The sequence below is a fragment of the Nesoenas mayeri genome, assembly GCF_963082525.1.
Source record: "Nesoenas mayeri genome assembly, chromosome: 6".
Lineage (NCBI taxonomy): Eukaryota > Metazoa > Chordata > Aves > Columbiformes > Columbidae > Nesoenas > Nesoenas mayeri.
The window spans coordinates 32,434,770-32,448,142 of record NC_137545.1 but is presented as its reverse complement, the minus strand read 5'-3'; the positions used below and the strand labels follow the sequence as shown (position 1 = coordinate 32,448,142).

The 13,373-nt window shown below is 42.7% G+C and overlaps 1 protein-coding gene across 1 annotated transcript in view; it reads left to right on the top strand.

Annotated features, from left to right (window-relative positions):
- The window catches only part of SEMA5B (semaphorin 5B), a gene marked incomplete at its 5' end in the record, with an annotated part of 133,026 nt that overhangs the window by 75,027 nt on the left and 44,626 nt on the right, over nucleotides 1-13,373 (top strand). Inside the window, 2 exons of the mRNA XM_080346504.1 lie at nucleotides 820-1,027; nucleotides 3,181-3,388. Of these exons, the coding sequence (XP_080202630.1) occupies nucleotides 820-1,027; nucleotides 3,181-3,388 (416 nt within the window). The remainder of the gene's footprint in view (nucleotides 1-819; nucleotides 1,028-3,180; nucleotides 3,389-13,373) is intronic.

Here is a 13,373-nt window from a genome sequence, read left to right as displayed (position 1 = left end):
CATCTGGGTCAGGGCAATCCCTGGTATCAATACAGGCTGGGAGATGAAGGAACAGAGAGCAACCCTGACGAGGACTTGGAGGTACTGGTGGATGAAAGACTGGACATGAGCCGGCAGTGTGTGCTTGCAGCCCAGAAAGCTCTCTTCTTCCCTGCTCTTTTGGATGGACAAGGGTATTGAGTCCTATCTTAGTGCACCCCTTGGTGCTGGAGGGCGAATTGACGTCGGTTGATCTGCCATTCACTGTGAGGACAGAAGAGCTGCGTGTGGGGAGAGAGGAGGTAGTGACTAACTTGCCTTGGTTAAGATGAAGCTGAGTGGTCTGTATAAAGGGAAGCAGAAAAGCAGTGTGGTGAGTTGAGTTCTTCAATGCAAAATCAACCAGTTTTTTTAACTTCTAGGATTTGTCTGTTGTACAGACTGGGATGCCAGGTAGAGTCTGAAGATGGTTTGAAATGCTTCAAGGATTACCACAAAAACTCTCTTTCCACTGCTAGCTTTACATCTTTCTACAGCTAGCTTTAATTCTTTCTTTTCCTCCTTGGTTTGTTAATGCCTTTTGCCCTTTTGGTGTGCTGGCTCCAGAGTACCACAAGGGAATGAAACACAACATCAGTGGTCAGTGGATAAGCTGGGAGAAACATTTATAAAGAGTGGGCTACAGGCCAAAGCTAGGCTGGGTGTCTGATCCTGTGACCCTCACACAGACCCACTCCCACAGAAAATCAACAGAATGTGGGTTTCCAGAAGAATTTCAGGGTTTGGCCTGCTGGAGGGGGGCTAAAATGCAGGTACTGAAGTTCAATCTTCCATGTTTAGTGTGGGACGCTGAGTGATGACAGCCCTAACGAGAACCTGACGGAGAGAGTCCTGCAGGATGCGCAGCGCTTGTTCCTGATGAACGACGTCGTGCAGCCGGTGACTGTAGATCCGTACGTGACCCAGGACAGCATTCGGTTTTCCAAACTGGTGGTCGATATTGTTCAGGGGAAGGATACTCTCTACCATGTGATGTATATTGGGACAGGTAAGAGCACCAGGACTTAAGAAAGTTCCCTTCACTTGCTCACAGACCTGGTAGGCCAGTTGTGACATCATTACATGGTTGTCATCTAATATAATTTTGGCACAGAACTGCGTGGAAGGTAGTTTGCCTGAGTAAATTAAAAGCAGGATGGAGGACTTGAGGTAGAGTCCCAAGTGAGCAGACCATAAGTCTATGTCGTGTTTAAAAACAACAATAACATTTTTCTCCCTTTTATAAAAACATGTTTCAACTAACCAAGCTAATACGTAACAGTGGGGAAGAGCAAAGGTTGCTGAAGTGCTCTGTGAGTTTGTGCACATAAGTTGCCTCTCTGCAGTAAGACATACTCATCTCTAAACAAGCAGTAATAATATTTAACCTCCAGACTTGCCTAGCGTTTTAATTATTTCTTTCTTTGCGCTTCCACGTGCCTACTGCTGTATGACTCCCAGTGCTTTCGGGAATGGACATGCCCTGAAATATAATGCATATGGGGAAGCTGAGGCAAGTGATTTTTTGTCATAGCATAGTGAGCCAGTGGTAGAATTAAGTTTGTGATTTAGTCTCTTGATTTCTACTGCCATCCTCTAATTAGCAGGACACATTGCCTTTTCTGAAAAGCACAGATATCTTGGATAAATGAAAGATGCTGAAGAAGAACAAAGTGTTACAAATGGTTGTCTTAGCCCATGTTCATAGTAATGATAGAGGTTAAATTAAGTAGTTTGATTAATCAGAGCATATGGCCAGCCTCATGGGAATAATGTTGTTATCCTCTATTGCAGAAGCTTTGACTTTAGAATAAGATGGATTGCCTCCGTAAGTGTTAGCTTAATCTCATATCTGAATGCAGAGTCATTGCCTCATTCTCATGTTACCACCTTCCAAGACTGTGTCATAATTTATCTAACTTTTACCACCACTTACTTCAAAAGTAATCATCTTGGATGTGTTCTAGTAACATTCCCAGTGTGGGAGCCTCCATGGGCATTGATTATGAAGAGAAGATGATATTTAAATTGAAGTAAACCACAGTTCTGCTATTTTGATACCTTGATGCTTTAAGTGAGGAGTCTCAGCTACAAAACCTGAGAGAAAGCTGGGATACTTTCTGCCTCATATCATTTGTGTACAAAGGTCTGCTGCCACAACTTTACCTTCTTGTTTGTGTTTGCTTTCTGGCCCTAGTTAGAGGTAACTGAAGAGTAAGCTCTGCTGGACCTGAAACATTTAAACCAGTCAAATGCGTCAGTAGAGGCAGCCCTGAGTATAAACCCAGTCCTCAGACAAACTGAGTTCAGACTTGAGCCTCAGTCTTGTTTCACACTTAAGGCCCTCCTAAGGGAAAGAGAAGCTTCGCGTGGCAGCCAGCCCCACCACTGCAACTGCTGAGCTTTGGCACCAGTACAGACATTATCGGGATGGAAAGGTCAAGCTTCAGCAACAATTGGGGCTAACAGACCTCTTTGGGATTTTAATGAAAAATGATGTGGTTGCCCCCTTTTCTCCAGCACAAATCTCCCACAGTTTGACAGATCTTTAAATTGTTTAGGTAAGAGCCCTGTGAACGCAAACATATCTGTTTCTTGCTATGCACTGCTCGTGCCGTAACATCCCCTTGTCAAGCTGGCAGGATGGTTTCTTCTAGGAAGAGGATCAATTAGATCTGTGACCCATGCAATCATTACGGAGACCTCTGAGATTTCCAGCAGGGCCACTGCATCTGTTGTCATTTATCATGGCATCAAATCACACTGATCTGCTCTGTAAACCAGAAGAAATACAGATTTGAGGCACCAGAAATGATCCCTGCTATCTTGGGTCACCTTGCTGTATAACTCACTGGTGACAGGACCAGACTCTTTTCTGCCTCAGTGCTCCAACTAGGAAATATTTCCAGGTACTCGCTCTCCAGATAGTTCACATCCTTCTGGGTTTCCATTAAATGCATTCACAGACGGTTTCTGTAATGTCTGAGAACTGCTGAGGGTTGTAACCATGTAGCTGGAGCTCTCTCTACCATGGGCGACAAGAGACCCAGAATTAGGTTCAGAGAAGCTGTGCAAAGATGACAATATTTCACTCTTTAGGCAGGTATGAAATTAAGTCAATTCCTCTAAGATTTACTTGTGCATTTTTTCTTGTTCCATTAGAATACGGCACCATCCTGAAGGCCCTTTCTACCACTAACAGGAGCCTGAGGAGTTGTTATTTAGAGGAAATGCAGATCCTCCCTGATGGACAACGGGAAGCAATCAAGAGTCTCCAAATCCTGCACAGCGACAGGTCGCTCTTTGTGGGCTTAAATAATGGAGTTCTAAAAATTCCTCTGGAGAGATGCTCCATGTACAGAACAGAAGGGTAAGCAAATTTACAACTCTGATATATTCCACTTCAGCCTAAAAAGAAAAGCATCAGGAAAACATATTCCATCCTGATTTGGTTTAGAATGCTTTTTTTCATCACTACAAGACAAAAGACACTGTTGGAAGTGCATCTCCAAATAGATACATTCATGACAGGAACAATGAGAATGAGCAATATTTTTTTGGTATATATTAATTAATCCTTATCAGAAATTGTGTGTTTACCATAGAAGGACTTCACAATATTTACTTTTTTTTTTTTTTTTAACTTGACGTTTCAGTGTTGCTTTTGGTAACACTTCTTGTGTTTTGCTGGTAGTTCTTATGGCGACAGGTTTCTGAATTTGGGTTGCAGCCAGCCTATCCTGGCTTATTGGAGTGATCACCTCTCAGACGTCTGATGAGACAGGGCTGGGCTGCGTGGCAACTTGTTACTGCTTTTGGAACCCAATACCTCATCTCAGTTGTGTGTGACACCTCTTACACCTGGATAGATTCCGTGACTTGATTGTAGCTTTTAAAGAGAGCAGTTTTCCACCCAGAAATGGATGTAGAAGGTTTTTACATCCAAATGGTATCCCCCTTGTAAGCAGGTGAAAGAGTGTGATACCCACTGGTTGACATATGCTCAAATAATCTCCTAGAGTGTATAGCAGGGTCTGCTGCAGGTAATTGCTTGTTTAAATCTCTTGGAAATACTTATCCTTCTCCCCTCTTGCTTTTCCCTTGCTTTCCTTGATGAGAGTTTTGTCTGAAACTGATGTCCTCTGTGCCAGAGAAGAGGAAGGATTTTGTTAGCAACGTCTAAACGGATTCCCTCTTTCATGGCCTACTGCAAGATGGCCCTGTTCTCTTGCCAAAACTGATATAGAAAATGTCACCATCATTTTATTTTCAACAAGTAGAGTTTATCTATCAGCTTGAATTCATGTCTGTCTAAATATAAAAATGCCAGCTCTATTTTCACTGAACCTCTTCATCATCCCTTTCAGAAAATATAACTTGGTCGTTACTGCAAGTTTGACACAGAAGTGTTTAATGTGTAAAGGTTTAGTTGTTTATACAGACAGGCTGACACAGAAGTGTTTAGTGAGAAAAAGAGAACTACAGCTGGAAAATGCCATCCTGTCCTTAGCACTTAAAAGCAAAGATTGAAAAAGGTAGAACATAACAGCTGTCCTCTTCAGGCTGTGCTGGACAACTTCAGTGGGATAATATTTATGTGTGTATACATATATATGATCCATTTTCAAGAGAAATGAGTTCTGCCTTTTCCTAATCTTGAGTTCAGCTTTCCGGTAATTTATAGATCGTGTCCCAGTTTCAGCCTGCATAAGTACTTTGTATGACACTTCCATTAAAACTCAAATGGTGGAGGTTTGCTTAACTGCCTAAAAAGGGGACAAGTAGAGAAAAAGCAGCAGTGGCTGGAGGGCAGACAGGTGGGGGTGCCTCGCAGGAGCACCTTCCACTTAGGACCTGAGGGCTGGCACAGTCCCCTGTTAATATAAGCTTTTCCCAAAAAAAACCAGAAACCTGGATCCAAAGAGGTGGTCACAAGCAGCCTCAGTTTTGTGTATTGTACAGCACTGGGTCCTGGCTGAAATTGCTGGGAAGCTTGTGTACCAATGCTGGTTTTTTCCTAAAACAAACTTTCTGGAGGCATTTTTTAGTGAAATAAGGAAGCAGCCCAGCTCTTTGGGGGATGGAAACTCAAGCTGTTCCTCCATTGACTTGTTTCATGGTACTTTTAGACAGTTTAAGCCAGCTGCTGGACTATACCAGAATGCACAAGACAGGGTCTCCTGACAGCGTGGTGGGTGCATACGTTTGGCAACATGGGAGGTCAGAATTTGCTGAATTTGGGTGCTGACCAGCAAGTGTACTTGTGTATATTGTAGTGGATCCTTTGGTCCATGGCTGAGTCCTGTAGAGTGATTGAAAAATGGAGTCAAGAAAGAAGAAAACTTAGGAAAGCCAAGAAGGCCATTATTTATTTGTTTAAAAGGATGTTTGTGACATTATTAATTTTAATCTAAGGGGCTTTTGTAGGAAATTATTCAACTGCAAAGTTTTCAGCTGCAAATGTTGGAACCCTTTTTCCCCTTAGCATCCTGGCTATGTTGGTGATAAGTCCACTTGGCCTCCTTTGTATTTCTTTCAATACTGAACTGTATCGAGAAGGATGTTTTAATTTCCTCCAGTGCATTCCACCTGGCACTTCTCCTGGGCCGTGATTTATTGCTTATTGTTGTGTCTATGTTTAATACATGCCAATATGCAGCTACCACTGGAAGAAGGGCTCCCACTCCTACAACACCCCCCACTGACTTTTTTTGTTGTGCTGTGTCTGGCCTCCCTGAAAAGATCCGCTTTCAGCAGATTTTATAATCTAATCATTTTGTGGGGCGCTCATGAAGCTTTGAGGTGCTGAAGAATTTGTGCCTCCCGGGCAGGAATACCACAACACTGTTTGTTTTTTTTGGCTCTGCCTCATGTTATCAGGAAACTTTGCAGCCTTTTACACCCTTGGGGCTGATGTGGGCTCTCTGTTGCTGACTTAGAGCTCTTGCCTTCACCCTCCCTTCTCCCCGGAATGGGCGATCATGTATCGAGAGAAAATTGATCCCAGCATTGATCCTCTCCAGAGAACCTTGCTGCTCTGCTGCTTTAAAACCTTGGGGCTTGGTACCGAGGCTCAGAAATGGGACAGAGGAAGAAGCAGCAGCAAAGGGAAGAGAAGGGAAGGGGAAAAGGTTTTTGCCATCTCCTTTACTGTTTGTTTATTGACACAGCACCAATTTAATCTCTTAAATGGTGACCGGTAGCTCAACCACGTGTCTTGATGTAGTTCATTGACCCAATATATTTCTGGGTGTCTGAGCAGTGTTTTGTGTGTGCCCACTGACCTGTCTCAATCTGTCTTTTCAGAACAGCCAGGCTTAGCAACAGGGCAATGGGAAGACGTCTGTAATGTCAGCTGCCCAAATTTACAGGCTGGACTTGGCTGCAGGGGCCTCGCCTTGTGCATGTTTTCCCTGTTGTACTTCAGTGCTGCCATTCCTCACTCTTGCTGGAGACTATTAGGAAGGTGTCCAATGTGAGCAAAACCTACAGGCCCTTTGAACATGCAGAGTGTTTTGAAGGCTGCTTTGCTGGGTGGTAGCTTGGCTGTGCTTGCTGCCGGATTTTGCATGGCTTTGAAATCTTTCTAACTCCCTGCAATTTTCAAATGAGCTTTTTTGTTTTATTTTGTTTTGTTTTGTTTTTTACCCCAAGTTGCCCCCAACCTTTGGGGAGAGAAATTTGGAGAGCCAGCCTTGCAGCTTTATCACTGACACTGTTGTATCTCTAGAATATGTCTGAACAAACCCCTCGATCTGAATTTTAGAGGGGTGAGGACTTCAGATTTGGACCATTACTTTCAGGTGGGGCCTATCTGTAGGGGTAGTTTAGTAATTTTTTCAAAGGATGGGGTTGCACTGGTCAGTTTAGGGAGTGCAGTCAAACATGTAGGAAAATGAAGCTGCTTATAGAGAGCACTTTGTGATGTCTCTGTATTGCAGCATCAGGGCTGTGAGCCTCTGAGCAGACACACATCTGAGACTGGCCTTGCAGTGATTTTGTAGCCATTTTTTGATTACACATTCAACTGAGGAAAAGAAAATATGTTTGGGAATGAGACCAGAGTCTCTTGAATGCCCACCTTTTCTGATCTCTCTGTCCCGAGCGGTTTATTTTAATGTATTTTATGTTGATAGTCATTCATTCTTTCATCTTCCTCCCTCCAGTTTTCTGCATAAAATCTGCAGTTCACGTGATGCAGGTTGCAATTTGGGATGTAGAGTGAGGTTCTGAGAACAGTTTCGCTTGCTTGTCCTCTCCCTATTGATCTGTGCTCAAGTATGGGTATCTCATCAGCTTGTATGAGGACAACGTCAGGTAAGTCTCATGCTAGTGGAGATACTCTTGCTTTCTGAGGCTGTGAGGAGAGCCAAGTCCTCCTGCGTGCAGCTACAACATGCTCTCATTTGAACTCTGCCTGCTTTTTTGACCTGGTTGGAGCAAGCTTGCTGTTGAGTGATGTTGAGATTTTGCCCTTTTACTTGGCCTAAATTCTGCCATACATCCCCTCCAGCCATGGTGCTTAGTGCAAAGCTAGCAGAAATGACTCAGCTGACAACTACTCATACTTGCTGACTAGAGATCTGCATGAGAAACACAATTCACCTCTAAATAGCTCTGGGCCAATGATCAGACAACTAAGTACATATAGGTGAGTAACTTCTGAAATGGCTCCAGGGAGTTTTCGCAAGAAAAGGGTCAGCAGCCACAGTAAAGAAGCAGAGTTTTTTGCCCTCTTTTCTCTTTCCTGCCTGCCTTCCAGTGTGCTGAACTGGAACTCCAAGCACCATCCCTGTACCACTGCCATACCAGGCTTTAAGGGGGTCGAGATATCACATGGAGGTTAGCATTTCCCAGTTTCCGGGAGTGAGTGGAATACAGGCTGGAAATCCTCTGACCTCTTCATCAGAATGACGACAGTTCCTCAAAGAACAAACAAGGAACTATTGTTGGGTAAAAAGCACAGGAGAGAAAATGTTAAAAGAGGTAGAGGAGGGAACAAAACAGAGACTGTTTTTGAGCGGAGCCCAGCAACCAGCAGATCACTGAGGCGATGTTGATGGCCAGATTGTTCATCAAAGACCCTGAAAATCCAGCCTCTTCTTCCAAGCTGAGACTGTTGAAAATCTGGCCCAGATTTTGTTTTGAAAATCTTCTCCCTGAGAGTTAAAAAATATCCAGCACATTGAACATCCCTTTAAAAATAGAGGCAAAAGGAAAGGTAACAGCCTACAAAAATGTGATAAAGCTTAATCATCAATTTCCATCTGCTTTGGCTGATATGGCCTCTCCAAAACTAAGGGAATTAGCTAATTGTTATAACACCAATAATGCTGAAAAGCTTTGGAAAACTTCATAGGCAGGAAGGAGAGTGTTCGCTCAATCTTTTGTCATCCACAGTATCCAATAATACATCAGAATAAATCATTAAACATCTGGTTTGGCATTCTGGTTGCATTTAAGTAAATAGCAAGACTCCCACTGACAGAGAATTAAGACATCAAACAGAACCACCATCACTAAAGCTCTTGGAAAGAATGAAGTTTGGTACATGAAGTGGATCTGTGTTCCTTAAATAGAAGTACAAAATTATACCCTTTTCTCTATCCTGAAAACACATTTGCATCTGCTGTAGCGGGCAATTACTCCCATTTTCTTTAATGTAGCTGCTCATATATGTAAAGTTAAGCACATCCATACTATTTGCAGTATGTGGACCTTTAAGATTTGAGGAGATGGTACAGGTCTAAGAAACCTGGATCTTAGGATAGCAATTGAAGAGCTTCATTTGAATGGTCTGGGAAAGGGATGTCACAATGTGTGTCTGACATTGGAGAAAAGAGAAGGCCAGGGTAACTGGCAATGTAGTGTGCAGGACCATGTTTCCAGTGAAATGCCAGAGAGATTGGTTTTCAGTTCCATCTTATTTGACATTATCTTTAATGGCATGGAAGAAAGAAAATAGCACATTTTGTGGATGGCATTTAAGTATGAGGGAATCACAAATAACAGTGAGGAGAGAAATGCAATGTGGTGCCGGTAGGGAAACCAGCAAGAGGCCGAGTTTGAGGAATAAGCCTGCGCTGAGATTGCTGGTGTTTGCATCACTGAAAAGGAGAGGAGAGGATGAAAGAGTGGAAAGGGGCTCTGATCTGAACCAGGTGAATTATTTAGTTTTTCCCATTTCTTTTAAATGCTCCAACCAATGGCAAGCTTTAAATTGATTTTAAGCTGTCTGTACACTTTTAGGCTTTTACTAGTAGCACCAAACTGTGCAAATGGCCCCGAGTCAATGGTACTGTGGCAGAAGGGGAATTTAACAGTAGCCAGAGTTGAGGCTGAAACAGATGAAGGTCGCTGCAGAAAAAGCCAAACAAAATCAACTAATTTCAGGGCTCACTGGCTTTTGTCTACTTACCATCATGACTAGGTTGCCAATTTGTTTCAAGGGACTTTGGATTTGCTGCAAAGGAGGAAAAAGCAGGAGGCTGAACGTGCTGAGGGCTTTTGTTTGCTCCTTATTTTTGAAGTGTACTGCCAACATGACCTGGCTCTCAATATCAAGAATGGTTTAGCGTGTGGATCCTTTTACTTCTAGCAGGCTGGATTTAGGCCAGCTCAGATCAATGATGTCTAAAAGTCATTACCATCTGATGCCTGCTAGGTGGGCTATGGGAAATTAGTTTCGACACAGTGGCAACTGACAGGAAAGCAGGTAGTTTTCTTGGAATATGTAATGTTGGGATGACATTGATGCTATTGTTATACAAACAAGATTAATAACTAAAGCTACCAGCAAGCCCCAGGGAAGATATCCATTGCATCTGTCAATGTTTGTAATTTGCTACTATTATGTCATAAGATTTGTATTCTATGCAATGGTCACGTTCAGCAACATGGCTCCTGATGCAGAGTCTGCAGCCTTACTGCTGCCATGGCTGGTTTGCTTCATGTCTCAAGCTTCCAGTCAGCGTACAACGCGGATGTGTCCCATGTTAATACTGAATTAATATACTGCTACAGATGCATCATTAACTTTTTATTAGGAGATGAGCTGTTTTACCTATTTGGGGAGGAGGAAGTATCTGGAGCCAGAGCAAATTTGTTATTGTTGGTTTAAGTTTAAAATTTAAGTACTTATCAGTACATAAAATATGTATGGGTTGTAGAAAAACATAATATTGTACTATCTGGTGTCTTTTACTTGTCAAAACATCTAAGTACTGTAGATCTATGGGAACACTCCGGTCTACAAAGGGTTAGGGCTGAATTTCAAGAATATCCATTTACTTAAGTGATGTTGTCTCTTGTTATGAAGTGAATGGATATCATTTGATAGCATTTTTATAATTACATGGGAAAAAGTAGTGGATAATATGTTGGCAGGATCATTTCCCCTTTATGCAATGTTAAAATAATGCAGCACTGGACAAGAGATGTCTTGGATCCTCGGGATGTAGTAGGTGGTCTCATGTTTATTTGCCTTTTCCAACATACATTCATCTACAAAGGCTCTGTCTAGTTGAATCTACATCTTGTTGAGCAGAAAATAATTACTCAGAGCTTAACAAAATCCTGCTTTCACAGAGGAACTTCTTGAATATGAATTACTTTGTGCAGCCTGGGTGACAACTGTAGACTGTTTTCAGGTTTCTTTATCATCACTCACATTTCTTGCTAAGTCTTCTGCCTTTTGCAGTTTTCTTTCCCCTAAGCTCCCCTTTTAGCATAATTTGTGGTTTTTTAATCATCAGCATCTCCCAGAGGCTGCACAAAGCACCTGTCTGTGTCCCTCGCCATTGATTTGCTCTTGCCTATACCACCCTTTTTCCCATATCCACCTGCGCCACCAGACTACAGGAATTTGCCATATTTGTACAGAAGTCTCAGATCTGCAACCGTAGAACAGAAACACAGGAGCAGAGCACATCTTAATGTGACAGCCACCTCCAGACAGTGACTGACACAGAGCAGAGACAGGAAAGAACACTTGAGTGCACTGATTTGCCCAAGCTGCCCTCCCAAAGGGATGTTTGGTCCCCTCTGCCTCTTTCCATATGGCAGCCCTGGGGGGCATGTTTTCTTAAGGCTCAAAAGCCTTCGGAGACTAGGAAGGGTTGTGCTTTGCAATCCAGACAAAGATGCCCTGCATTCAGGAATTCCTTCTGCCTATTGCTTTCATTAGGACTTCAATAGTATCCGAGTTTTCTTCTGGAAGACTGATCCCGTCACTGGTAGCCAGAGGCCCTCTGTACTTCTGTTGTTATTAGAGGTCAGCTTTGTTTGGCACAGTGACAAGAGTTTCTAATAGTGTTTGTGGAGGAACATTTACTCATTTTTTTTTATTAACCTGCTTTACTGATGTAAACATAAATCCAGATTTAATCAGAATTTTTCTCAGGATGGCATTAATCTTCATATTTGAATAAATCCAATGTTATTTTATTTCATGACCTTAAAATAAAAATAAACACCTACCCAATAAAGAAGTGACTGTTGCTAAAAGATGATGGAATGGAATGTCAGAAAGTAAGAAATGGAATAGTTTGTTGTGTAGATTGTGCGAGGCCATAATCTATAAACCACAATTGATTACAGTGATATTGAAAATGGTAAGGCAGGAGGTGGAAACCAGCAAGCCAAGGTCCCTGATGTGGAAAAGAAAATGAGCTGAAACTTCCTCTGAAAATCCTCTGTCTGTGCATGCTTTCTGTCAAATAAGTTACATGTGTTTGGCTCGTAGATGGACTTCAGTTTTAGAGGTCGTTTTACACCATAGCTTTAATTTATGCATTCAAAACAAGTCATGTGTGGAGCAGCAACCACTGATGCTAAGCATGTGTGGATGATAAATTACACACGCACTCAACACACGCACACTTCAGCTTTTCCACCTCTGCGTCCAGTGCCAAGTGCCAAAATATCAAACCTTGTCTGTCCAGATTAACATCAACTGCAGCCCTGCCAGTGGTGGCACCTGTGAGCTACAGTGCGCTCCTCCTGAGCAGTGCCCTGCTCCTCAAATAGCCCCATTAATTGCTTATGAAGTAGGTGGCTACTCGTCTTGAGCAAAGGGCAGTAGCGTCTGGCACGGAATATGTTGTATTCACCAGCTGAGAAATGAAGCTTCTACTTGACCAGCGTCTGACTAAAGCAGCTCAGTTCCACTTGGCTTCTCTTCTCAGTGGGGAAAGATAATGGATTTGTACAGATCACTGGCTCATCTCTGCAGTTTGAATTTTTAAAGGTATCAAAAGTAGAGGTATTGTTTGAAGGTCTGGTGCTTTTTTCCCCCTTTCTAATCTTATTTTCTTAAGCCACGAACATCCTTTTGATTCTTCTTATTCTCTTTTCATGCCATCTGGCTTTAGGGAAGACAGAAGCCCGCTCTTCCTTGCACGGGCTATTGAGGTTGTCAGTAATTATGATTTGGTTGGCTGGAACCTAATATGATTATTTGTTTAGTTCATCCCCTCCGCAGGTTGATAGCAATGGGACAGTAAGCTACAGGAAATGTCTGTATGCCAAACACAGCCTCACGCTTGCAAATAACACAGCTAAAACCCCCTTATTGCTTGCAAATGGCTGTTCCCTTGGAGGTGACTGCTCGAAGATTGCAACAAACCAGTGGGAAATTCTAAGATCTTATTCCCCAAAAAGAGCAAGATGAGCCCTTGTGCTGCCCATGCTCCTGAGATGCTGGGCACAGGTGAGTGTAGGTTGCTCAGTGCCTTGCACGATCAGGCTTATAAATATTTGCAGCGCTCCAGCTGATGGCACTGCTGGGGAATGCGCTGGTGGTGCCCATCAGGGTTTAAAGAGCTGGTTGCTTATGGGAGTTGTTGTTTCTACCTGGTGAAAATGATGTTCACTGCGGGTTCTAAACTCATCAGCAAAAACACAGAACCCTCTCTTGGCATGATGGCCAGGTTTGGTGAGGAAATGCATTTTGGGAAGGAACTTCTTGGTCTTTGGGTTAGTTAACTGCCCTGCCTCTGCAAAGAGTCACATCTTATCGTTCCTTTCCTGTTTGCTTTTAAACACCAAAATGCGGGAGAAAGTGGTAAATGTAAAGAGAAACAATGAAAGTTAGGAGAGCAAGCATATCCTGGCAGATGAGAGGAGCAGAGCCCTTCAGTGTGAATGCTCTGGATGATAGTTTTGTGGCTTTTGGTACAAAAATGGCATGTTTGTATGTCTTCTGTCTGGCAGTAAGAGCAGGAAGAAGATCTAGTAATTCCTTCTTTGGTCTGTCAAAGCTTAATCTCTTTGGTCTGGTTCTGTTGATTTGATGTTCCATTTATTACACAGTCTGAAGCTTTTTAACTCTCAGGGAAAAAAGATGAAGTTATCTA